General features: G+C 43.6%; 1 protein-coding gene across 3 annotated transcripts in view; it reads left to right on the top strand.

The window, feature by feature from the left end:
* Positions 1–27,571, top strand: part of LOC147030734 (uncharacterized) — a 139,125-nt gene that overhangs the window by 94,775 nt on the left and 16,779 nt on the right. For 2 of the 3 annotated variants that reach the window (XM_085875091.1, XM_085875093.1), the window contains 10 exons: positions 34–77; positions 697–759; positions 8,583–14,761; positions 14,848–15,019; positions 16,008–16,267; positions 16,660–16,702; positions 18,589–18,726; positions 18,844–19,012; positions 22,421–22,596; positions 23,530–23,599. In XM_085875091.1, coding sequence (XP_085731217.1) covers positions 34–77; positions 697–759; positions 8,583–14,761; positions 14,848–15,019; positions 16,008–16,267; positions 16,660–16,702; positions 18,589–18,726; positions 18,844–19,012; positions 22,421–22,596; positions 23,530–23,599 — 7,314 coding nt within the window. The remainder of the gene's footprint in view (positions 1–33; positions 78–696; positions 760–8,582; positions 14,762–14,847; positions 15,020–16,007; positions 16,268–16,659; positions 16,703–18,588; positions 18,727–18,843; positions 19,013–22,420; positions 22,597–23,529; positions 23,600–27,571) is intronic. The other variant, XM_085875092.1, reaches the window with a different exon arrangement.

Here is a 27,571-nt window from a genome sequence, read left to right on the forward strand (position 1 = left end):
CTTATAATCTCAGCATGAAACTTCTCATTTCAGCACTTGTGAGGTGGAGGGGCGAATATGTGAGAATATCTGCAATGGTACGTGGCCTCAACTCCCTTTATGCTTTTGAATATTGTTATGTCGCTTATAGCAGGACTATCTCCTAAAATTATTGTGCTCTGTCGTGACCTGTAGACAACACACAATGAATGAAATGTGATGTATATTGCATTCTTTAGTTTATTATCAAAGTTATTTGTTGTTGTTGCTTATTATTGCTGCAAGGCGTTTTGAACATGTGCGAAAAAGACATGTCTGTCTACAGCTAAGGATAGCGTTTTTTTTTTTTTAAAGGAAATAGGCCTTTATGAGGCCCATGATGAAATGCCATAACTTTCTCAAGGGCGACCACTATTATCACACTCGGTGAACATTATGATGATATAATAAAGCAATAGCACCACTGAGATTATATAACTGTGACTACATCCACTAAACCACAGGACAAGTCCACATGATGACATGAGGCCCACAAGGCTGAGAATACCAAACAAGACATTTTCATTTAAAATCAGAAATGCAGCCTCCAGTGTTGGATCCTCCAAATATATTCTGATTGGACAGTTTACAAGCAGCCTGGTCTTTCTGCAAGAGTATTGTTATGCAACAACCATTTTAAAATCATGTCAATAAATATTGCGTTTTCTTCTCTTACAGTATCAACAACAGCGATATATACCACAATAACAACTGCTTCAAGCACAATTCCATCAACAACAGGTGTGAGCGTGTGCGTGTGTGCGCATCACTGGATTTCAAATAATTACCTACATACTTTCATGAAATCTCTCATTATTTCATCATTCATTTATTTTTCTTTCTCCTCCAAAATAAAATGTACATGTTACAAAATATACACATTATAGTTGTTGAGTTTCCATCAGGGAAAGAATATCAACAACATGCTATTCATATTTAAGAGACAGGTGCTGTCTGTCATGCTTTTTGTTTTCGCTTATCTGGAATTTACATTCCTGATAAGGTATTGTCATCGCACACCGTCCGTCCCTCTCCTTTTTCGACTTCTCTGGTCAAACTGCTGGGCCTATTCGGCTGAAATTTTACAGCAACGTTTCCTTCCTGACTGCTAACAGGAATTGTAAACCTCGTTCCAGTCATATGTGTTTAAGTTGGTCAAAATGGCCGACAGTAAATTTCTTCAAAAATCTTATTTTCCAGAAGCACCAGTCAGAATGCTACCTAATTTGGGTTACAACATAAGGACAGGGGAGGGATATTAAATTGCGGTCATGCCAATCACGTGACCGGAATTGTATCAAAATTGCCGACTTCGTCAATTTTTGGGAAAATCGCATCAATTGCTTCAAAAATCTTCTTCTCCAGACTCAAAGTCAGAATGCTACCAAATTTGGGTTGCAACATTAGGACAGGGTCCTCATGTTAAATTGCAGAGGCCATGCCGATCACATGACCAGAAGTGTGTCAAAATGGCAGTCCTGCAAATTCATTCCAAAGTCTTCTTTTCCTGATCCACCTTTTTCTTTTTTTTTTGTATACCTTGTCGAGGCTCGTATGAGAGCTAACACATAACGCACAACAAGGAGACAAGAGGGGTGGAAGAGGGAAGGACAAAACAGTGGGGAACAGAGACATTAGGAGATCTGTGGAAGGGATGGGGTGGGAAACACGGGGAATACAAGATGGACATTACAGAGACTTTCAGGAGGGAAAGCAGGGAATTTGAAGGAGGTGGGTTTAGGGTGGATTAACGGGGGGAGAAAAGATCGAGGATTTGGATGTGGGGATGATAGGTGGTGGTGAACAGCTGTTTTGAAGGCCTGGAAGGAAGAATGGGATTGAACAGAGTGAGGGAGTTTATTCCAAAAGCGGGACAAAAGAGGAATGAAAGAGTGAAGGTGAGCAGTGATTCGTGATTTTGGTGGTTGTGGCAGACATTGAGGGCCCTGCGGAAATATGATGGGGACAAATCACAGACAGAGCAGGGGGGGGTGAGACCGGAGAGGAGATGGTAGAAGACGGAAAGACCAGTGACCTGCCTGCGTTGAGAGAGTGAGAGGGCCAAAGACTCAGCCTCATCACGGGAGATGCCAATTATCCGAAATGCCTTGGTTTCCACAGCATGAAGCCGTGAAAGGTGGGAGGCAGGAGCACCAACCAAGAGGGGAGAGCAGTACTACATCAAGCTGTGGATGAAAGCTTTGTATGTGGTCAGGAGCTCAGGTGGACCGAGGAAGAATTTGCACCACGGAGGATTCCCAGTCACCGACTTGCTTTGGAGGGCAGGTTGGAAATGTGGCTTTCCAAGGAACGATCATGGCAGATAGTGAGACCCAGAACCTTGAAAGAAAGGACTTCTTCCAGAGGATTGTTGAGAAAGTAGATGGGGAGCGGGGGGTTCCAAAAGATCCTTTCAGAGAGATGTTGTGAGTGTGTGAGATTTTTCCGGATTGAAAGACCTGTTCCACGTGTTGGACCAGTTTGTGATTTTACCCAGATTTGCCGTGAGCGAAGAAGCTGCTTCTTGCTAGTCTGAGGGATGACAGATAGTATCACCTGTCACCTGTCAGAATGCTACCAAATTTTAGTTAAAACATTCGGCCAGGGTAGGGATGTTAAATTACCGAAGTCATTCCAATCACATGACTGGAAGTGTGTCAAAATAGCCGGCTTTGTCAATTTTTTGGAAAATCACGTATATTAATTCATAAATTTTCTTCTTCAGACACACCAGTGAGAATGCTACCAAATTTGGGTTACAACATTAGGACAGGGTGGTGATTTTAAATTGCGGAGGCCATGCTGCTCACATGACCGGAAATGTGTTAAAATGGCGATCCTGCAAATTCCTTCCAAAATCTTCTCCAGACCCACCTGTCAGAATGCGAAGAAATTTGGGTTACAACATTATGGTAGGGTCGGGATGTTGATTATATTGTGGAAATCATGTGGATCACATGACTGGAAGTGTCAAAATGGCCACTTTCGTCAATTTTTGTTAAAATCATATCTATTCCTTTAAAAATCTTCTTTTCCAGAGCCACCAGTCAGAATCCCACCAAATTTGGGTCACAACATTGGAACATGGTCCTAATGTTAAATTGCAGAGGCCATACTGATCACATGACCGGATGTGTGTCAAAATGGCGGTTGCACAAATTTCTTCCAAAATCTTCTTCTCGAGACCCACCTGTCAGAATGCGACCAAACTTGTGTTACAACATTAGGACAAGGTCAGGATGTTAAATTGTGGAGGTCATGCTGATCACATGACCGGAAGTGTGTCAAAATGGCAGACTGTGTAAATTTTTTGGAAAATCATGTAAATTCCTTCAAAAATCTTCCTCACCAGACCCACCAGTCAGAATTATACCAAACTTGGGTTACAACATTTTATCAGGGCCTAAATAAGCTGCAGCTCCAGTGGTCCTAATTTTTCCTGATAACTCTTGCTTTATTGGCAATGCTGGAGTAAAAGTTTCTTCAGTTCATGGTTACTTCACCACATCCTTTCTCTTTTGAAACACCCTTTTGCTGTCTGGTCGAAGCAATTGTTCTGTAGAATAATTGAGAGTTAAATAATTTCCTAATTCTTTCTTCTGACAGCATTAATTTCAGCTAAAGCAGGCTTTTGCCAAAGAAACAAAAAAGTAATTTCAAATTTTCCCAGAGGACCATCACATGATGGGCAGACTAATCTATCTAATCTGGGTTTGATTCACAGCTCAACTATAACCTGTCATGATTGGTGCTTTACAGACAGGGCATTGCAACACAGGATACAGTATTCTGATGTCACTATCGAGGATGGAGTGCCAGTACCTTGGTTCCAGTCCTGTTTTTCATCTTTTTAATTCTCTGGAAAACCCTCATCTTTTTGCTGCTGACTCCACCCTCTGTCTGCTTCTTCCCTCTCTGCAGACCGTGATAGAATCAGGAAATGATTCTCAGTCTAATACATAGACTATGTATTACAATCGTGACAAATCCCCATTCTCACTCGATTTCTCTGAATAAACATTCGGCGAGCCACAGCATCTGCTTCTTCAAAAAAAAAAAAACCCTCTTAAAAAAGTTTAGTCACTCAAACTTTGGGACCTCACCTCATCAACCATATCTCTCTTGGGCAAATGATATATTGCATAGTTGGCTTCCAACACAAGCTGCTGATTGGACGTCCTCAATTCTCCCGCATCTTTCCTCAGCAAATCCAAATTTCTCACAATCTACAAGGCCTTCACATGCAGCTTCAGTACAGTACTGTTCTCCTGTTTGGGCTGGCACCCCTGCCTCACACCTTTCACGTATTGATGCTGTGGAAAACAAAGCTCTCATTATCATTGGAATCTCTTGCAATGAAGCTGAATCCCTTGGTCTGTTTTTCTTGCATTGGAAATGGGTCGGTATCTTTACTGTCATCTACCACCGACTTTCTGGTATTTTCCTCTTTGTCCTTTCCATATCATGTCCCCCGTTGCTTTCTACAGGGCACAAGCACTCTGGCAGTAACTCACGTCTGGTGAAATTCCTAAAATCCAGCTTCACTGCTCACCATCATTCATTTGTTCCTCTTTTCACTCACATTTTCAACCAATTTCCCTCCTCAGTTCAATCATGTTCTTCTATCCGAGGCTCCAATATGACAGTTCACCTTCTCCTCATGTCATCCCCCATCCATTCATACTCATGATCTTTTTTTTTTACCATCACAAACCCTCCCGAAGTCCACCGATTCCTTTCCAGGTTATTGTGTTTTCTCCCCTCTCCCTCCACCATCTTTTCCATTTTTTGCTCCATTGCTGTCATCCATATTTTTCCCTTTCTGTTCTCTCAGCCCTTTTCTTGGTGTTTGAGTTTGTATCCAGCTTGTTCACCCCCTGTGTTGTCCTCCCTCTCCCCTTGATCTCTCTTCCTCTCATGCATTCTTCCTCCAAGTGAACTTCTCTGGTGTCCCTCAACCTTGCTGTTGATGTGTTTCCCCATTTTCCACTCTGTTCTTTCTTTTTTAACCTCCACCATCGAAGATCGGAGGTTACTGTTTTCACCCCTTTGTTTGTTTGTTTGTGAACAGTATTACGGAAAAACTCCTCGACGGATTTCGACGAAACTTGGTGGGGGGATTAGGTCTGGTCCAAGGATCATGCCATTAGATTTTGGACTTTATCCAAAATCCAATATGGCCGCTATGGCGGCCATTTTGAAAAAATATTTGAATTTTTTTTTTTTGCATCTATACATGTTTTAAGTGATTTCCAACCCCACTCTGCCGAGTGCTCCCCCTCCAGTTAACTTCCGCTATCTTCGAAGATGAATGGAGGTTACTGTTTTCACCCCTTTCTGTTTGTTACTAACGAAATATAAAGATCTAAAGATTTCGTAAGTATATTGATCAGTTCCGTTTCTGTTTGTTTGTTTGTGTGTTTGTTACTTACGAAATCCAAAGATTTCGTAAGTATATTGATGACTTCCGTTTCTGTTTGTTTGTTACTTACGAAATCAAAAGATTTCGTAAGTATATTGATGACTTCCGTTTCTGTTTGTTTGTTTGTTTGTTTGTTTGTATGTTTGTTTGTTACTTACGAAATCTAAAGACTTCGTAAGTGTATTGATGACTTCCGTTTCTGTTTGTTTGTTTGTTTGTTTGTAGGCACGATAACTCGAGAACGGAAGAAGCTACCAATGTCAAATTACACCACGTGATTCAGGAGGGTGATGGCTCGTGCTGATTAGATTTTGGTCAAAATCGGTCAAAGGTCAAGGTCACAGTGAGGTCAAACATCCAAAACATTCGATTTTTGATGGTTTGGTACAGAATCATCGTAGAAACTTCTGGTTTGCGTCGCTACCTTCTCGAGAGACAGCTTTTATTAGACAAGGTCAGAGGTCAAGTTGACGATTTCGTAAGTACCAGTCGATGACTGCTTGTTTGTTTGTTTGTTTGTTTGTAGGCACGATAACTCGAGAACGGAAGAACCTACCGATGTCAAATTACACCACGTGATTCAGGAGGGTGATGGCAAGTGCTGATTAGATTTTGGTCGAAATCAGTCAAAGGTCAAGGTCACAGTGAGGTCAAATATTTGATTTTTGATGGTTTGGTACAGATAACTCGAGAACGGAAGAAGCTACCAATGTCAAATTACACCACGTGATTCAGGAGGGTGATGGCTAGTGCTGATTAGATTTTGGTCAAAATCGGTCAAAGGTCAAGGTCACAGTGAGGTCAAACATTCAAAAAATGATAACTCGAGAACGGAAGAAGCTACCGATGTCAAATTACACCACGTGATTCAGGAGGGTGGTGGCTAGCGGTGATTAGATTTTGGTCAAAATTGGTCAAAGGTCAAGGTCACAGTGAGGACAAACATCCAAAACATTTGATTTTTGATGGTTTGGTGCAGAATCATCGTAGAAACTTCTGGTTTGCGTCGCTACCTTCTCTCGAGACAGCTTTTATTAGACAAGGTCAGAGGTCAAGTTGACGATTTCGTAAGTACCAGTCTATGACTGCTTGTTTGTTTGTTTGCGAACAGTATTACGGAAAAACTCCTCGACGGATTTCGACGAAACTTGGTGGGGGGATTTGGTATGGTCCACGGATGATGCCATTCGATTTTGGACTCTGTCCAAAATCGAATATGGCCGCTATGGTGGCCATTTTGAAAAAATATTAAAAAAACATTTTTTTACATTTATGCATGTTTTAAGTGATTTCCAACCCCCCCCCCCCAAAAAAAAAAATTGTTGGAGAAAAAAAATTTTTGCAACTTTTTTTTCAACAAAATTTCAATTTTTTTTTTTTTTGCATTTCTACATGTTATAAGTGATTTCCAACAAAAAAACATGCCAAAATTATAATTGCGGCTGATTTTGGAACTTCAGGTGGATATACCCACGTAAAATCAATTTCTGTCTCAAGGAATCTAGTTATAACGAATGAATTGAGTATGTAAAAGTTAAAAGTAAAAGGGAAAGTTGCAAACTATAACTCTGAGCATTGTTGACATCAAATTGAATGAATAGTATATCAGGTTCACTTGAGTGACCCAGCAGTATTGGCGGCGGAGGTTTTGCACTCTACCGAGTGCTCCCCCTCTAGTTGTTCTGTTATGTTATTGTCACTGAAGCCTGGTGTTGGCGTAGTGGTGAGGGTAGCGGCTTGGGATCCAAAAGGTCCTGAGTTCAAGCCCTGTTGGCCGCTTGAATTAATACACACCAGGAGGTTGATTCAGCCTGTGATCCTTCCGAAGTCGGCGAAGTGAGTTCCAGTGTACTGGGCCCGGTGTATACCCCGGTTGAAATAGGTGTACCATATCCCTGTGTCGTAAGAGGCGACCAGGGTTGCGTCAGGAAGGGCATCCGGCGTAAAACTGTGCCAAATCATTATGCAGATCATAACGGATGATCCGTGTGGCGACCCCTAACGGGAGCAGCCGAAAGAAGAAGAAGAAGAAGATGTTATTGTCACTGTTCTAACATTTCCACATGCCTCGACTGTGTTACAAAAATTGCAGAAAAAGAGGAGAAAGAGGAGTGGAAGAAACACAGTAACCTGCAAATAAAATGGTTGGTTTCGGCTAGGACACGTAGTGTTCATTGGGGTATTTCACGAAGAGCCAGGAAGATATCTCTGGCAACGCGAGCAAGTCCATTTTGCCATCAGGCATGGACAACCGGTTTGTGAAAGACTCCAGTGAGTATCACTCCTGTGACCTCACAAATATTGAGGCCGTTGGAGAAGTTGTGGTCGTAGTCGGGCACACTGCTCATTTTAAATGGTAGAACGGGATACTTAATGTGCATACACACACACACACACACACACACACACACACACACACACACACACACACACACACACACACACACACACACACACACACACACACACACACACACACGTTAATTTACACAGCAACTGGCTTAATGACTTTTTCAAAAGACAATATATTCTCGAATTAAACTCAGTCTGTGAAGCATCAGGTCGACAGTTCAGTGTGTTGTTTGTATGACGGTTGAGAGCTCGGACTCGAATAGAATCTAACATCGCAGACCTCGAAGGGGGTTACAAGGCCTCGATCCACATATTGTTGCTTCAGTCATGATGTAATGCACCAGTTGTGATTGTTCGTTACCTCTTTGTCTTGGAAGCAAATGTTTTGCTTTCTACATCAGATTAATAGGGAATACGCAACACAAAAAGGTTGCTTTGTTTATTGTCTACCTTGTGACACACCTGCACCCTGGAGTCATGAACTATTCATCGTTACAAAATCTCATGGATGTTATTTTTTGTCAATCTTATTATCAATGATTTTTTATTTTTATTTGTTCATTTAATGAAGGACACATCTTATTTGCCTATTTCACTGACATTGCTCTGAAAAACTAACAAAACTGGGAGCAATGCATATTGTTCTGTCAGTATTTCGGAACATTAACTCAAACCTCCGGAACTCAGACGATGCATATTATGATGAAGATTTGTACCTGGATAAAGCTTGCCAATAATTGAGTTGAATTTTCTTTGACACATACCTGACTGATATTTTCCTCCATCACAGAACGTTGTGCATGCAAATGGAAAGATTGGATCGACAGTGACTATCCCCATGTCTATCCTGTGGATCCCAGTTGGCGTATCGAGAACGAGACATACGCCCACATCTTGGAGAAAAAGAAAGGGGACCAATTATGTGATAAACCACAGAAAATTCAGTGCCAATTCAAAGACGATCCCAACTTCCGAATCAACGATTCTACTGGGTCATCATGTAAACTCTCAGAAGGCTATCTGTGCCTGGCTAAAATTCCCGGATGTACCAGAAACACAAGAATACGAGTTTGTTGTGAATATTGCATGACGACGACACCAATGGTTTCCACCATAACTACTGTGCCAAGTACAATTACTACAGAAACAACAACAATGCCGACAACTACTTCCACACAAACAACAGAAACTACTTCTGTCACCAATACCCCGACCAGCACAAGAACCCCATCAACCACGACAGAACCGTCCACGACACTAATAACCTTCACTCAACATTCCACTACATTAACAACAACCACTCAACCATCCACGACACCACTAACCTCGACTCAACCATCGACTACACCAACAACACCTACTCAACCATCCACTACACTAACAACCACTATCCAACCATCCACTACACCACAGACCTCTACTCCATCTTCCACTACACTAACAACCTCCACCCATCCATCCACCACAGTAATAACCTCTACCCAACCATCTACGACAGAAATAACCTCCACCCAACCATCGACTACACCACCGATCTCTACTCCACCATCCACCACACTAACAACCATCACTCAACCACCCACTACATCACGAACCTCTAATCAACCATCGACAACACAAACAACCCCTACTCAACCATCCACTTCACTAACAACCACTATCCCACCATCCACTCTCCCACCAACCTCGACTCAATCATCCACTACACCACAGAGCTCTACTCCACCTTCCACGACACCAACAACCCCTACTCAACCATCTACAACACAAATAAGCACCACTCAACCATCTACTACACCACCGACCTCTGCTCCACTATCCACAACACTAACAACCACTATCCAACCATCCACTACACCACAGACCTCGACTCCATCTTCCACTACACTAACAACCTCCACCCAACCATCCACCACAGTAATAACCTCCACCCAACCATCCACTACACCACCGATCTCGAGTCCACCATCCACCACACCAACGACCACCACTCAACCATCCACTACATCACTAACCTCTATTCAACCATCGACGACACAAACAACACCTACTCAACCATCCACGACACAAATAACCACCACTCAACCATCCACTACACTACCGACCTCTACTCCCCCAGCCACTACACCACCAACCCCGACTCAACCATCCACGACACTAATAACCACCACTCAACCATCCACAACACCACCGACCTCTCTTCCACCAACCACTACACTAATAACCACCACTGAACCATTCAGTCCACCAATAACCACCACTCAACCGTCAACTACACCAACACCACCTACTCAACCATCCACAACACCAATGACCTCTACTCCAACAACCACGACACGAATAACCACCACTCAACCATCCACTACTCAACAGACCTCTCCTCCATCTTCCACTGCACCAACAACCTCCACCCATCCATCCACCACAGTAATAACCTCCACCCAACCATCCACGACACAAATAACCTCCACCCAACCATCCACGACACCCCCGATCTCAAGTCCACCATCCACCACATTAACGACCACCACTCAACCATCCACTACATCACTAACCTCTACTCAACCATCGACGACACAAACAACACCTACTCAACCATCCACTACACGAATCACCACCACTCAACCATCCACTACGCTGCCAGCCTCTACTCCAGCATCCACAACACCACCAACGCCGACTCAACCATCCACGACACTAATAACCACCACTCAACCATCCACAACACCACCGACCTCTATTCCACCAACCACTACACTAATAACCACCACTGAACCATTCAGTACACCAATAACCACCACTCAACCGTCAACTACACCAACAACACCTACTCAACCATCCACAACACCAATGACCTCTACTCCACCAACCACGACACGAATAACCACCACTCAACCATCCACTACTCAACAGACCTCTCCTCCATCTTCCACTGCACCAACAACCTCCACCCATCCATCCACCACAGTAATAACCTCCACCCAACCATCCACGACACAAATAACCTCCACCCAACCATCCACGACACCCCCGATCTCAAGTCCACCATCCACCACATTAACGACCACCACTCAACCATCCACTACATCACTAACCTCTACTCAACCATCGACGACACAAACAACACCTACTCAACCATCCACTACACGAATCACCACCACTCAACCATCCACTACACTGCCGACCTCTACTCCACCATCCACAACACCACCAACCCCGACTCAACCATCCACGACACTAATAACCACCACTCAACCATCCCCAACACCGCCGACCTCTATTCCACCAACCACTACACTAATAACCACCACTGAACCATTCAGTACACCAATAACCACCACTCAACCGTCAACTACACCAACAACACCTACTCAACCATCCACAACACCAATGACCTCTACTCCACCAACCACGACACGAATAACCACCACTCAACCATCCACTACTCAACAGACCTCTCCTCCATCTTCCACTGCACCAACAACCTCCACCCATCCATCCACCACAGTAATAACCTCCACCCAACCATCCACGACACAAATAACCTCCACCCAACCATCCACGACACCCCCGATCTCAAGTCCACCATCCACCACATTAACGACCACCACTCAACCATCCACTACATCACTAACCTCTACTCAACCATCGACGACACAAACAACACCTACTCAACCATCCACTACACGAATCACCACCACTCAACCATCCACTACACTGCCGACCTCTACTCCACCATCCACAACACCACCAACCCCGACTCAACCATCCACGACACTAATAACCACCACTCAACCATCCACAACACCACCGACCTCTATTCCACCAACCACTACACTAATAACCACCACTCAACCGTCAACTACACCAACAACACCTACTCAACCATCCACAACACCAATGACCTCTACTCCGCCAACCACGACACGAATAACCACCACTCAACCATCCACTACTCAACAGACCTCTCCTCCATCTTCCACTGCACCAACAACCTCCACCCATCCATCCACCACAGTAATAACCTCCACCCAACCATCCACGACACAAATAACCTCCACCCAACCATCCACCACATTAACGACCACCACTCAACCATCCACTGCATCACTAACCTCTACTCAACCATCGACGACACAAACAACACCTACTCAACCATCCACTACACGAATCACCACCACTGAACGATCCACTACACTGCCGACCTCTACTCCACCATCCACAACACCACCAACCCCGACTCAATCATCCACTACACTAATAACCACCACTCAACCATCCACAACACCACCGACCTCTATTCCACCAACCACGACACTAATAACCACCACTCAACCATCCACTACACCACAGACCTCTCCTCCATCTTCCACTGCACTAACACCCTCCACCCATCCATCCACCACAGTAATAACCTCCACCCAACCATCCACGACACAAATAACCTCCACCCAACCATCCACTACACCACTGATCTCCAGTCCACCATCCACCACATTAACGACCACCACTCAACCATCCACAACACCACCAACCTCTATTCCACCAACCACGACACTAATAACCACCACTGAACCATCCACGACACCAATAACCTCCACTCAACCGTCGACTACACCAACAACACCTACTCAACCATCCACTACACCAATGACCTCTACTCCACCAACCACGACACTAATAACCACCACTCAACCATCCACGACACAAAAGACCTCTCCTCCATCTTCCACTGCACTAACAACCTCCACCCATCCATCCACCACAGTAATAACCTCCACCCAACCATCCACGACACAAATAACCTCCCCCCAACCATCCACCACATTAACGACCACCACTCAACCATCCACTACATCACTAACCTCTACTCAACCATCGACGACACAAACAACACCTACTCAACCATCCACTACACGAATCACCACCACTCAACCATCCACTACACTGCCGACCTCGACTCCACGATCGACTACACCACCAACCCCGACTCAATCATCCACAACACTAATAACCACCACTGAACCATCCACAACACCACCGACCTCTATTCCACCAACTACGACACGAATAACCACCACTAAACCATCCACAACACTAATAACCACCACTCAACCATCGACAACACCAACAACACCTACTCAACCATCCACTACACCACTGACCTTGACTCCACCAACCACGACACTAACAACCACCACTCAACCATCCACTACACCACAGACCTCTCCTCCATCTTCCACTACACTAACAACCTCCACCCATCCATCCACCACAGTAATAACCTCCACCCAACCATCCACGACCCAAATAACCTCCACCCAACCATCCACTACACCACCGATCTCTAGTCCACCATCCACCACATTAACGACCACCACTCAACCATCCACTACATCACTAACCTCTACTCAACCATCAACGAAACAAACAACACCTAGTCAACCATCCACTACACGAATAACCACCACTCAACCATCCACTACACTAATAACCACCACTCAACCATCCACCACACCACTAACCTCATCTCAACCATCGACTACACCAACAACACCTACTCTACCATTCACTCCACCACTAACCACCACTCAACCATCCACAACACCACCGACCTCTATTCCACCAAGCACTACACTAATAACCACCGCTGAACCATCCACTCCACCAATAACCACCACTCAACAATCGACTACATCAACAACACCTACTCAACCATCCACTACACCAATGACCTCAACTCCACCAACCACGACACTAATAACCACCACTCAACCATCCACTACACAACAGACCTCTCCTCCATCTTCCACTGCACTAACAACCTCCACCCATCCATCCACGACAGTAATAACCTCCACCCAACCATCCACGACACAAATAACCTCCACCCAACCATCCACTACACCCCCGATCTCAAGTCCACCATCCACCACCTTAACGACCCCCACTCAGCCTTCCCCTACATCACTAACCTCGACTCAACCATCAACGACACAAACAACACCTACTCAACCATTCACTACACGAATAACCACCACTCAACCATCCACTACACTGCCGACCTCTATTCCACCAACTACTACACGAATAACCACCACTGAACCATCCACTACACTAATAACCACCACTCAACCATCCACTACACCAGTAACCTCGACTCAACCATCGACAACACCAACAACACCGACTCAACCATCCACGACACCACTGACCTCTACTCCACCAACCACGACACTAATAACCACCACTCAACCATCCACTACACCACAGACCTCTCCTCCATCTTCCACGACACTAACAACCTCCACCCATCCATCCACCACAATAATAACCTCCACCCATCCATCCACCACAGCAATAACCTCCACCAATCCATCCACCACAGCAATAACCTCCACTCATCCATCCACCACAGCAATAACCTCCACCCAACCATCCACGACACAAATAACATCCGCACGCCCATCCACTACACCACCGATCTCTAGTCCACCATCCACCACATTAACGACCACCACTCAACCATCCACTACATCATTAACCTCTATTCAACCATCAACGACACAAACAAAACCAACTCAACCATCCACTACACGAATAACCACCACTCAACCATCCACTACACTGCCGACCTCTACTCCACCATCGACAACACCACCAACCCCGACTCAACCATCCACTACACTAATAACCACCACTCAACCATCCACTACACCACCGATCTCGAGTCCACCATCCACCACATTAACGACCACCACTCAACCATCCACTACATCACTAACTTCTACTCAACCATCGACAACACAAACAACCCCTCCTCAACCATCCACTACACTAATAACCACCACTCAACCATCCACAACACCACCGACCTCAACTCCTTTAATATCCACCTCAATCATGACTTCGACTTTCATTCCAAGCACAACTCAAGTTTTCTGCATATTTGGAAACCCTCCACAAAAGGTAAGGTATCTATCATTTTCTCTGCTTCTTTAATCACATTTTGACTATAACTGCTATTTGACGAACAGAAAATGTTTTATTTCCAGTATAACGTTGGAGAAACTTGGGCAGTGGACGAGTGTACAAATATGACATGCGTGGGGCAAAATACCTTCAAGGAAGAGAAGACATTCTGTCCACTACCGCCAGCATTAAATTGCCTGAATGGAAAACCCATCCTGGTCAAAAGTGGCTGTTGCACCCAATATGAGTGTCCATGTGAGTCCTGGAGCTTTATCAATTATTAGGTGGACAGCAAAATTGCACATGGTCCTTAGATGAGTTCGTTCATTGATGGAATAATGTCAATTGATCAATTGTTCAAGTATCCGTTTACGTTCATCTGTTTGTTTTGTAATTGTTGGGAGTAACCCTTTTACAACCTTGTATTTGTAAAGGTTTTGGATGTTCATGATATGTGGTTTACCTCTGTCATCTTGGACTATAATGATAGCTTTCTCCTTTTGAATAGATCGGCCTTTGGCTATGTAAAGGCTCTTAAAGCTGGATAACAACAAACGGTAAAAAGGCCATTTGGTCCATCATGCGTGTTCTATAAACATATCCCTGGAATTGACAATGGGTGTGATGGGAAGGTTTATTCTTTTGTATCGGGTGCTGTGAAATCTTTCATTTTATTAACCTAAATATGCATATCGTGCAACGAGCAAGCTCTGAAAAGTAGCACCCCCTATACTCCACCTCAATATAATGGTAGTTTTATTTGAATAAAATATAGATGAGCGCACTACTCATTATGCCTGGTGTTGGCTTAATAGTTAGGGTGGTGGGCTTGGGATCCTATGATCCTGAGTTCAAATCCCATTTGGCTGTTGAATTATTACCAGGTGGGGTTGACTCTGCCTGTCATCCTTCCGAGGTCGGCAAAATGAGTGCCAGCTTGCTGGTATCCTGTGTCAGGGTGGCGATCTGTCCAGGATTGTGCCCAATAGCCAAGGAGACTGCTTCGGCAGCACCAAAGCTCTGCACAGAGTATGGTCCGCATGGATGGATGGACTACTCATTGAGATATCCTACTGGTTCTTAATGCAACTTACTCCTTACCAATTTTTCTGTTGAATTATGAATTGATTATTTTATCATTTTGATGTTGTAGTTGTGGAACCAGTGTTTTGTGATTGCAACATTTGCTGTTGATATATGTTCAGCTGGCCTCTGATTAACTTGCGCCTCTTTCTTTCTTCAGGTGAATGTACATCCTTTGGTGATCCACATTTCTACACATTTGACGGTCAATACTACATCTTCCAGGGTGTCTGTACGTATGTTCTGGTGAAGGAGATACAATCCCAGCATGGAGACTTCCTTGTTGAAATAGAGACAACAGGATGCCAAAACGATATCCAGAGCAACGTTCCGGTCTCTTGCCCAAAAACTGTCATTGTGACTTTCAATGGCAGTCGTTACTCGATCGGAACAGATAAAGACCTCGATATTTTCCTGAAGGTGAGTAGCATCCTGTCTTTCACAACTCAACGGTTTACACTTTGAACTGCAGTGAGATGTACTTTTCACTTCTATCCATTTCTGCTGAAGCTATAACATCCACCCCTCACTATATTATCAATTCACTTATCGATTAGTTGATCACGGAGTTAATTCCTCAAAATCCCCTCACACGTTCCCATTCGTCTTTGTCCAGAGTCATTTATCATTGTGATGTTTTTGTGATTATGCCTTACTTCATTCCGAATATGAATCGGGTGTGTCAATTTTTAATATTTATGAAAAGAAACATCATATTGTGATGCCTTTAACATTCAGAAGGCTGATCATGTTTAAGTTGACAATTTTTAAAACAACAATATAAAATGCTGTATTTCATGCTTCTGTTTCAGGTCGAAGTAAATAATGAAACCGTTTCGCTGCCATACAGAAATGGTAAGATTTTATTGTCATCTTTTTTCCTTTTATCTTTCCGTTTGGCATCTCATGAGCTATCGTAAACAAGAGTGAGAATTGCTTTGCAATACATGTCCCCTACCGGTCCCGATGAATGTTTGGGAGATAAAAATTAGTTTGCGTTTAATGCACGCTCAAGCCGATCCCGGAACCAAAATGAAGAAGAAGAAGAAGAAGAAGAAGAAGAAGATTAAAAAACCCTATAACCCAGTGTTTGGGTCTATTTGGCAAAATAAAAGGAAAAGCAATTTTCATTTTCTGATATCTTTTGTAGTCTATAAACCAATATTGTGGACCTTACTCTTGAACAGAGCATTGGAACTGCCAAAGCAGTTTTTCCTTGGCTATTTGGCACAATCTTGGACAGGCCATCACTCCAACAATTTCTTGGAGCACAGCTGTGCCACTGATGCTGTGCAACTCGACCCGTGTGGTACCCTTTCTTATGGCAATGGTTTTTTTTACGGCCGGATGCCCTTCCTGACGCCAGCCCTTAAGTCGCCTTCAACACACAGGGATAATTACCAGTATACTGGTGCTCATTTTGCCGACCTCGGAAGGATGACAGGCTGAGTCAACCCCCCTGATGTTAATTCAGTGGCCAGCTGGGCTCGAACTCAGGACCCTGAGGATCCCAAGCTACCACCCTAACTACTAAGCCAACACCAGGCTCGGTTATATGCCTGAGTCGATACCGGAACTAAAATGAAGAAGAAACTGAAATATATGTCTAAAAATGGCATAACTCTGAAAAATTGATGAAATGCCCTGAAACTCGAACTAGTTCTGTAACTTATAATAAAGCCACGTACCAAGATTCAGTTGAATATGTTTAAGGGTATGGAGAAAAAGCCTGGAAAAATCACAGGTGGGATGGAGAGATGGACAGATGGAGAGCAAATCCAATCCCCTCCAGTGATACTTGTAGGGGACTAATAAGGACTCCATGCTGGGTTATATGCCTGCTGTTGGCTTACTGGTTAGGGTGGTGGTATTGAGATTGTAGGATTCTGAGTTCAAATCCCACTCAGCTGTTGAATTAATACAAGGTGGGGTTGACTCTGCCTGTCATCCTTCTGAGGTCGGCAAAATGAGTGCCAGCATGCTGGTATCCTGTGTCGGAGTGGCGACCCATCCAGGATTGTGCCCAATAGCCAAGGAGACTGCTTCGGCAGCACCAACGCTCTGCACAGAGTATGGTCCTAATGGATGGATGCATCCTGGGTTATTCATGGGGGAGTTAAGTAGTTTTGTCACAATATTAGTAGTTTCACTTCAGCATTCCTTGCATAATAGAGGTATTAGAAAGAGGTTGCTTATCTCCAGCCTTTACTATTACTACTGCAACTACTACTACTTCTACTACTTCTACTATCACTTTTGCTTTTGCAGGCCATTTGGGTAGGAGTTTGTCACTTGTACGGGGTGCCAATGATAATTCGTCACTCTTCACGAAAGATATTGTGCATCTATGATCTAGCAATGCTCAGTTATTGAAATTTGAACAGTTACACAAAAATACTTTTTCCTCAAAACCACAAACCTTGTCTGGTATACACTGCCCAGGTCATCATTCATTGAATTTTATGTGCATTACCTGGTTTGCATCATTGCTGTGCGGTACGGATGTACTGATGATGCAGTGCCCCATGTAAGTTAGAGCAAGTGTTTGGAATTAATTCCGGGTGCTGGAGATAGCTTGCCTACCTTTCACTGACGCACAGTCGGATCTTTAACGTCCACCAACTATTGCTGGCAGAAGGGACACCACCCATTTAAAACGTACAGATAATCTGTTGCATTGCCCATCACCTCAAAGATAATCTGTTTTACTCCCACACCCCACCTCCCCCCCCCTCCTTCAGGAATTGTGAACATTTCCCAATATCATTCATTGACGTTCATGCACATTGGTAACTTTGCCAATATCACATATAGTTTCAATAATGTCAAAGTCCAGCTTCTGCCGACAGAGTTTTCCGGGAATACGGAAGGTCTTTGTGGTAAGTCAACTCAAATTTGTACCACTTTTCAGCACCTTGACTTAACAGCATGTTGATAAACTATCACTGTAGATTTCCTTGTGGAAGTTAAAATAATGTGAAACTGCTGAACTGCAGGTGTTTGCAACAATAATAAAAGTGATGAATGCCGCTTGCCAAATGGAACTGTGATTTCCTCCTGCACTGAAATGGCAAAGAGTTGGAACACCAGTGATTGCCTTCCACCCGGTCCAACTCCAACCTGTCCACCCCAACCGTCAGGCATTTGCTCCGTGCTTGTCAGCAAGTATGTGTCTCTATCTTCATCTGTCTGTCTGCCTGTCTTTCTGTCGGTCGACATAGTCACATGATTCCTGTGAAGCGATTGCAGTTCGGGAATTTAGACAAGAACTCTTTGAAGTTATGAAAGGAAAAAGTATAAAACAGCAAGGACATAATAATTGTTTTCCTTTAAAGACCTTTGAGTAATTCACCCAAAGTTAAAAAACGAATTTCCATGTTGCTCTCTAAAGACAGAGGCTAGCAGCTGACATTTTCACCTGCACATCAGTACAACATGAGATGCATATGCTGTGTTCTTTCTATATCCCTCATTTGGGTCAAGGATACATGAATATTAACAATATAGACCCAAAACCCTGGCCCAGCAAGAAAGTCTCGAGGTGTCGACTCGCTCGCCTATGAGCTACCAACCCTGGGTTCGAATCTCGACCCCGCCCTGAACTGTCATCCTGATGTTTTGCAGCATCAATGCGTGTGCTGTCCCTCAGATTGATGTTAAACTGGGCGTCCTGTCTGCGAGCATTAGTTGGTGGACGATGGAGATCCCACGGTGTCATTCGCAGAGACTATCACTGGCATCCTGAACAAATAATTAATTCATGCCCTAACCTACAGAGGACATTGCATCAATGGTGCAGCTGTGCCACAAGCAAATGATGCTACCCACAGTCATGTGCTGCTTATGAAAGAAGAACAAAATAAAAGCAAGAGCAAAAAGAAGAACCACATACCCTAATTTGGCCTGGCCTTTTACACCAAGTTGTTACTGTTTGGACATCTCAAGTGTCACTCATTCCCCATCAAACACATTAATTCTGCACAGCCATATTCCAATAGGATGAATCGGTTTAATAGTTTCATGTTAAAAAATAAAAAAATCGAGAAAGTAGTGAAATGTAATTTCATTGGACAGTATTCGAAAATTTATGAAATATCGAGGAACCGAGAAGATGATTAAATGATACCATACCTGATTTATTAAATACAAGCCAGGTAATTCTCGAGCATTTGATTTATTTCTCATAAATATAATTGATGACACTGTTTTGACGGCCATTTGGAAGAATATGATTACTTTAGAATTGGTTCTTTGAAAAACAAATAAATTAAGGAAAAGTTTTGAGGCTTCAAACATGTTCATATCCTGTAATTGAAGACTGAAAGTACGAAGTTAAGTTGCAATACAAAATCATCAAGGCTGTTTGAAATAATACACAAATTGACAACCACTCCAGTCTACAAATGATAACAGACAAGTGTACATGTTGAGATTAAAGCTTGAACAACGTGTGTGACAGCCATTGACCTCAATACAAGCTTGTACATGTGTCATTGAGCAAATCACATGATCCAGCTCTCACTGGAGGCCTGTTGCACTATTCTTTGACCAGAGTTGCTTCCACGAAATCGAGAGACTGCAGACAGACGTGGCGACTTCAAATATACCTCCAGCAGATGGCACAAGCATGTTCAATCGGATTTAAGTCCGGAGATTGTGCTGGCCAGTCTGTGCGAGTGATATTGTCCTGAAGTGCAGCATTGACTACACGCGCTTGGTGTGTACGCACATTGTCTTCCATGAAGGTGAAGGTGGGACCCTGCTGTTGGGTCAGAGAGACGACTCCAAGTATAATTATCTCATCATTGTATACAAGACAAGGCATCCCTCCGAATGATGGCAATATCAGTTCTTCGGCCTATCCCTAATTTGACTCCAAATTCTGCCTCTTCCATCGTTTAAGTCTTGGCAGAATATATAGAATCTATATATGCATTGGTGAAACCAATGTGGTGCAAACAGTTCATCCCTCAATTGTGATGTTATGTCACCCATTGCATGTGCTGCTGTCAATAGCACTGTATTACGAGTGATGTGGAGCAGTGTCTGTCTGGGTCTCACATCAGTGGCCTGAAGTTCTGAACTACTTGGGTCAAAATTCAGTGGTTGAGTGTTCTTTGCAGGTCATTGTTTCGAGAGCATGCTGTTGAAAAGCACTTCCTTCTTGCAATGGTGACAAGATCATGATCCTCACAAGGGATGATACCTCAGGGTCGACATGAAGGAGGTCTCTCCATGAACTGTCCGGTCTCACCGTTTCTTGGCGTGACCCTATATATTACAATGTGATGAACATTGTACTAGGAAGCAACACCAGTCTTGGGTCATACCCACCTTTGGGCTGTCTCGGTGGTGTGAGCGAACTCTCTTGCTATTCATTTACACCTCATCATACCTAAACTGACAGACCACATGGATGGCCAATTTCTAGGAGGTATTGATGGGGGTTGTATGCAGACATGTATGCAGATTCTGTGGGAGACGTGATTTTTCAGGTGAATTTCCACGATTGCTAGGTTCCTTTGACAATGATTGTCATGTTACATAGTACACGTCCAGTTTCCTGATGGAGTTTCTTTTCTCAATATCCATGGATCGCATACACGTGACTAAGAAATTTCTGAACTGTCAATCCATTGCTTATTTCACACTTTAAAAGTTGTTGCTGAATTTTTATTTATTTTTTTGGTGAAGAATATACAGACCTCACCAGACTCGGTGGTGTAGTGGTCAGTGTCTACTCTGAGTCTGGGAGGTCAGTGGTTCAAACCTCGTCTGCGTCACACCAAAGACTTCACAAATGGTATGTGCTGCTTCCCTGCTAGACGCTCAGCATTTAGAAGGATAAAGCATGGATCAGCAATGCTGGGAAGGCAATGGCAAACCACCCAGTATAACCCTTGCCAAAAAAATGCTTTGGCTGGGTCATCAAAAACTGGGTCATCAAAACACACACACACACACACACACACACACACACACACACACACACACACACACACACACACACACACTGGCCCATAACTTAATGAGGCAGCAGGGCACAGATCGAGTCCCATCACAGCACTCGCTGCACGACTTGTTCGCAACAAGTGTCTGCCACATGAACACATAGTCACTACCCTGCTAACACAAGTGAGGAGGTTTGTAGTCAGGAATCATGAATTAAACGAAGGGAGCACACTGACCCGAGATGTGACATTACATTGACACCATGCACGTAAATTATGCTGACATCTCTTACAAAGTTGGATGGTGTTCGTATGGCACTTATAGTGCAGGAGGTCTTTCAAGACTGAAATTTATGCCTTTATGGTTATATATGCAATATATATCTATATGTATATATCAAGAATAATGGTAATTATGTTGACAATTTTAATAGAACAAGTTTGACTGTTTTTGCCCTTATAGCCCTTTATAGTCTCTTGTACTTATTCAAGACATCTGATGAAACGTTTTTCAGGTCTCATTGCGAATTTACTTCATGTTTGGTGTTTTATTTTGCTGGTGAGTAGTTTGTTGTCTGTACCCGAATTCTCATCAACTGTTGTTTATTCCTTCCAACACCAGAGTTTTCGAAGCCTGCGGCCAAGTAATCAACCTGAAGCCATACGTGGAGGGCTGTCAATATGATCAGTGTTTTGTGAACGACAGTGTCCTGTGCGCGACAGTGAAGATGGTAGCAGATCTTTGCACTGCAAAAAATATCTGTGTGGATTGGAGAGATCACATGCATGGCCAATGCCGTGAGTTAGCCACTTGCACTTTGTGTGTGTGTATATATATATATATATATATATATATATAGTTATTTTGGTTTTCATTTTCAAAAGCATTCATATTGAGTTCAGGAAGAGTTAGTCTATGCTTTTTCTAAAGCTATTGTTTTATTGAATTATTAATTATTATTAATGTTGGAGCAACAGTTCATGACCTGGATCTCATATCAGCTGAAAATTTCAGGTGCTCCTTCGGTCCTGATCAATCTTAAGGGTTGGCCTAAATATACGAGAATATAATGGTTGAAGTTATCTGCCACAAAGACAGAAGTCACTCTTTTGCTCTGATAAAGGGTAAAACCCAAAACGTTGGCATTTTGTGATTTTATATTTGTGTTTTTTTAAATTATTATTATTTCTCAAGATGTGCTGCCATTCCAGGCCACAAGTTATTTGCTGGAATTAGCAACTGTGTGTGGTGTGCTATGGGTTGGCCTGTTTGGCATTCCCATCTCACAATACTGAAAATTATCTTTTGATCCCATAATCTGTACCGTGGTGATTGCATCCACCATCTACTAATTGTCCTTGTAATTATTGTTCAAATACACTGAAGTCTCTGTTAAAAAAATCCCACAGTGTTCTTCGCAAAGAGAAGGCGAGCTCTCGCCGGCACCCAGAATATAATCCAAACTCCTGCTCTTACCTCCAGGGCACAGATGCGCTCCACTCCGAGCAGATAGTGCAACCCACGGCCATGTGTTGATAATAATAAGACTGAAGTCTCTCGTTGGCCTTGTCCTGTAAATTGTGTTTGTACATGCTTGTCTGTGAAATTCGGTGACTGTAGAAAACATAAAAATAACTGTTTGTGAGTATATCCATCAGACACGCTTGATGATTATAAACGGTATTGCCATTCCAACTAAAAGTGGACCTGTTTGCTTGTTTTCTCGACAGCAATGGAATGCGCAAGCCACAAGTCCTACTTACCTTGTGGTCCAATGGTGGAATCCACCTGCGATGATCCGTACGTTATTTTGAGGATTTCATTCGTCTGTTTATTGTTTCAAAGTTCATCAACTGTTTTTTTTTTTTTTACATATTTTTCATTTCACAGTTTCCTCTGTTGACCAATGACCCATCTTCCTTTTCCTAACAATTGAATACATGTTTTCTGTTCCAATTGGAGCAATGGTTCATGACCCTGGGGCTTTGCAGATTCAAATCGCTACACCGTACTAAGTTTATTTGTTCATGGTCTTCAACTGTTGTAATTTAAGTAAAAGTATACTGAACAAAAATATAAACGCACCAACCTAAATATCTAAGTCAAGATTGCCATTATGGGAAAATGGTCAAACCAATGATATGTTTGAGCAATGGTTCCTTTGTTTTGCTCAAGACAGATGTTCCCATTGAAATTGACCACTCTGAGTGTGTGGACTCACACGTTGAGTAATCCTTCCCATGAGCACCATGGGGCTTGACAGAGTGATGGTCAGTGAGCGTGATCAGGACACAAACACTCCCTATAGCTTGCCCTATAAAAGGCCTCCCCAAAATGTGGACTGGTGCCAAATGTCAACATGCCACAGATGTCACAAATCTTGAGGGAGCACGCCATTGGCATGCTGAATGCTGGCACGTCAGTACGGGCCGTTGCAGCACACTTCAATGTCCACCACTCCACCATTAGCCACCTGAGAACGCGCCTCAGAGAGACTGGAAGCACCGTGAACCGCCCACATGCCCGGCGACCACGTGTGACCACCGCCGGTCAGGATCGTCACATGAGGCTGCAACATCTCCGGGATCGACTCCGACCGGCCACGAGGACTGCCGATGAGACTGTCGGGCTGCATAACAGGCGCATTTCAGCCCAGACGGTGCGTAACTGCTTGAGGGAGGCCAACCTCCGAGCCCGCCGACCACACCGGGGACTCAACCTCACTGCAGTCCGGCATCAGACCCGACTGAACTGGGCCAATGTTCACTTGCGCTGGACCCTCGCACGATGGAGGAGAGTGCTGTTCACCGATGAGTCGCTGTTCCAGCTGTATCGGGCTGATGGCGGACTCCGCGTCTGGCGTCGGGCTGGGGAGCGCTACACTGACGCCAATGTCCTTCGTCGGGTGTCACACGGTGGTGCCAGTATTATGGTGTGGGCAGGCATATGCCATGGAGAGCGCACTCGGCTTCATTTCATTGAAGGCAACTTGAACGGGCAGCGGTACAGGGACGAGATACTCAGACCCATCGTCGTGCCGTTTGTGCGCCTTCACCATGTGACGTTTCAGCACGACAATGCTCGCCCCCATGTTGCCAGGATCTGCATGGACTTCCTCGGTGAGGAGGTCATTGATGTCCTCGACTGGCCTCCATATTCTTCCGACATGTCGCCCTTCGAGCACCTTTGGGACGTTCTTCATCGACGCGTACGACAACGTTACGCAGTCCCAGAGAACGTCCGCCAGCTCCGTGTGGCTCTCCAGGAGGAATGGGAAAACATCCCTCAGGCCACCATCGATAATCTGGTGATGTCCATGCGCCGGAGATGCACCGCTCTGCGCGACGCCAACGGTGGACACACCCGCTACTGACTGTGTGAACTCTGACAGTGACACCTCGGTTGTGTCAGCTGTTGTAGCGCAAAGACTGTCGCCAGAATTCTCAAGGAACTCTGAAATTTAATGCTCAATTGTCATGGATTCTATAACCAAATTGTTGTGAAGATTTAGTATTAATGAGTTCGAGGTAAAATAGTAACAATCGCTTGGTGCGTTTATATTTTTGCGCTTGGTGCGTTTATATTTTTGTTCAGTATACATTGAAGTCAACTTTTCTGGACTGGGAGGATAGCCTAGAGGTATGCACACTTGCCAATGAGGTGACCCACCTATAAACTGTCATCCTTATTGTTCGGGAGCTGGGTGATTCATAATTGTGTGCGCGCCATCCCTCGGATGGATGTTAAACTGCGTGTCCCATCTCCTGACATTATTCTGTGCACGTTAAAGATTGCACGGTGTCGTTGGCAAAGAGTCGGTGAGTTATCACCAGAACTGTGAACAGATTACAAATTATTGCTCTCAGCCGAGTATCCTATCAGACTGTAACCCCAAGCCAATGAAACTGCCTCGACAGCCTTATGCACCTGACAATAATAAACATAAACATGCAAAACAATCTCCTCGTGCTGCATGCGATACTTGTCCAAGCTCCACAAGTCTTATAGTGGGGCAACTTAGCTAAATATAGCATAACAATTGTGCATTTTGTTAGGAAAGCATCAAATTTGGCACACTAGTAGCCTATCATATTATGAACAGATTTGGATATTGGGCCATCTCAAAATTTTTGATGGCAGTGGAAAATGGCTGCCACAGCCATCAGCGGCTGAATTTGAAATGGCCCAATATCCAAATCTGTTCATAATATGATAGGCTACTGGTGTGCCAAATTTGGTGCTTTCCTCACAAAATGCACAATTGTTATGCAAAGTTGCCCCACTCGTGGGGCAACTGAGCTAAATATAGCATATTTAGCCTCACAAAATGCATATAGCCTCACATATAAATATTGTCTAAATATAGCCTCACAAAATGTAAATATAGCCTCATATGTAAATATAGCCTCCTCAATATAAATATGGCCTCACCAAATGCACAATTGTTTTGCTAAGTTGCCCCACGAGTGGGGCAATTTAGCTAAATATAGCATAACAATTGTGCATTTTGTGAGGAAAGCACCAAATTTGGCACACTAGTAGTCTATCATATTATGAACAGATTTGGATATTGGGCCATCTCAAATTCAGCCGCTGATGGCTGTGGCAGCCATTTTCCACTGCCATCAAAAATTTTGAGATGGCCCAATATCCAAATCTGTTCATGATATGATACGCTACTAGTGTGCCAAATTTGGTGCTTTCCTCACAAAATGCACAATTGTTATGCGAAGTTGCCCCACTATTAGTCAATATATAAAACTACAACTTTCCCCATATATTTAGAAGTTCCACGTTTATTCATTGCCGCAACTCCACCACCTTCACAAAAGTTTCTCATGTGATCCTCAAAAGATTGCCATCACATCTCCTGAGAAATCATGCGAGTTCATTTTAAGGCATATTTTGAATACTGATGCAATAACGTATTAATATTATTTGAAATAGAAATTTGTTTAGCAAATTATTATTTTTGTAATTTTAAAGCTTTTTTTATAGTCCACAACTATGGGGTGCTGGACAATTTGTGTATTTCAATGATTATCAAATTTAAAACATTTTGTGGAATAGGAAAGTTTTCAGTTTACATTTTGATGTCGGCCAGTATTCCAATACGGTATGTTCGAAGGCAAACGGCTCCAACGTTTTGGGGCCAAATCACAAACTGATTTTGGCTTGTTCTTGGTGTCATGCATTTGTCCGAGTTTTCTGAAATGAAACAATCCCGTGAGATATTATTGGTGTACAATGGTGACTCGGTAAAAGTGCTAGAAGCATTATTTAAATCATTTTCGATCTCATCCACCTCCTCATAAGTAACTTGAATTACAGTCTGATGCAGCTGACATCAAAGGATGAACATGATGATTGGGCTTGAACAACTTGTTCAGTACTGTAAACAAAAAGCTTAATGTGAGTGGATAAAACAGATTTGGCTTTGACTGGAGCAAGTGTTAACAAGGGTGAATGACTTGATATTGCATATGTTATTGGTAAGCTGAGACTCTCCAGCTAATGGGATTGCAGTTTCGTTAGGCTAGGTGTCGCTTCACTGACAGGTTTATTAAAAGACGGCATGTCGTACTTCACAAACATATTGTATGTCCATCTGTGAATCTCAACGTCGATGTAAAGTGAAGTGAAATAGACGAAAAACACAGATTTGTTGGTGTGGTTTTTGCTGTTGTCATCGTAGCTGCGGTTGTTGTTCTGTGTGCTCCTTCCATGTCCTATTCTATCTTTTTTGATTGTTTCGAAAAGTATTACTACATA

Source organism: Eptatretus burgeri, chromosome 3 (genome assembly GCF_056783735.1).
Source record: "Eptatretus burgeri isolate ZD-2024b chromosome 3, Ebu_testis_v1, whole genome shotgun sequence".
Taxonomy (NCBI): Eukaryota; Metazoa; Chordata; class Myxini; order Myxiniformes; family Myxinidae; genus Eptatretus; species Eptatretus burgeri.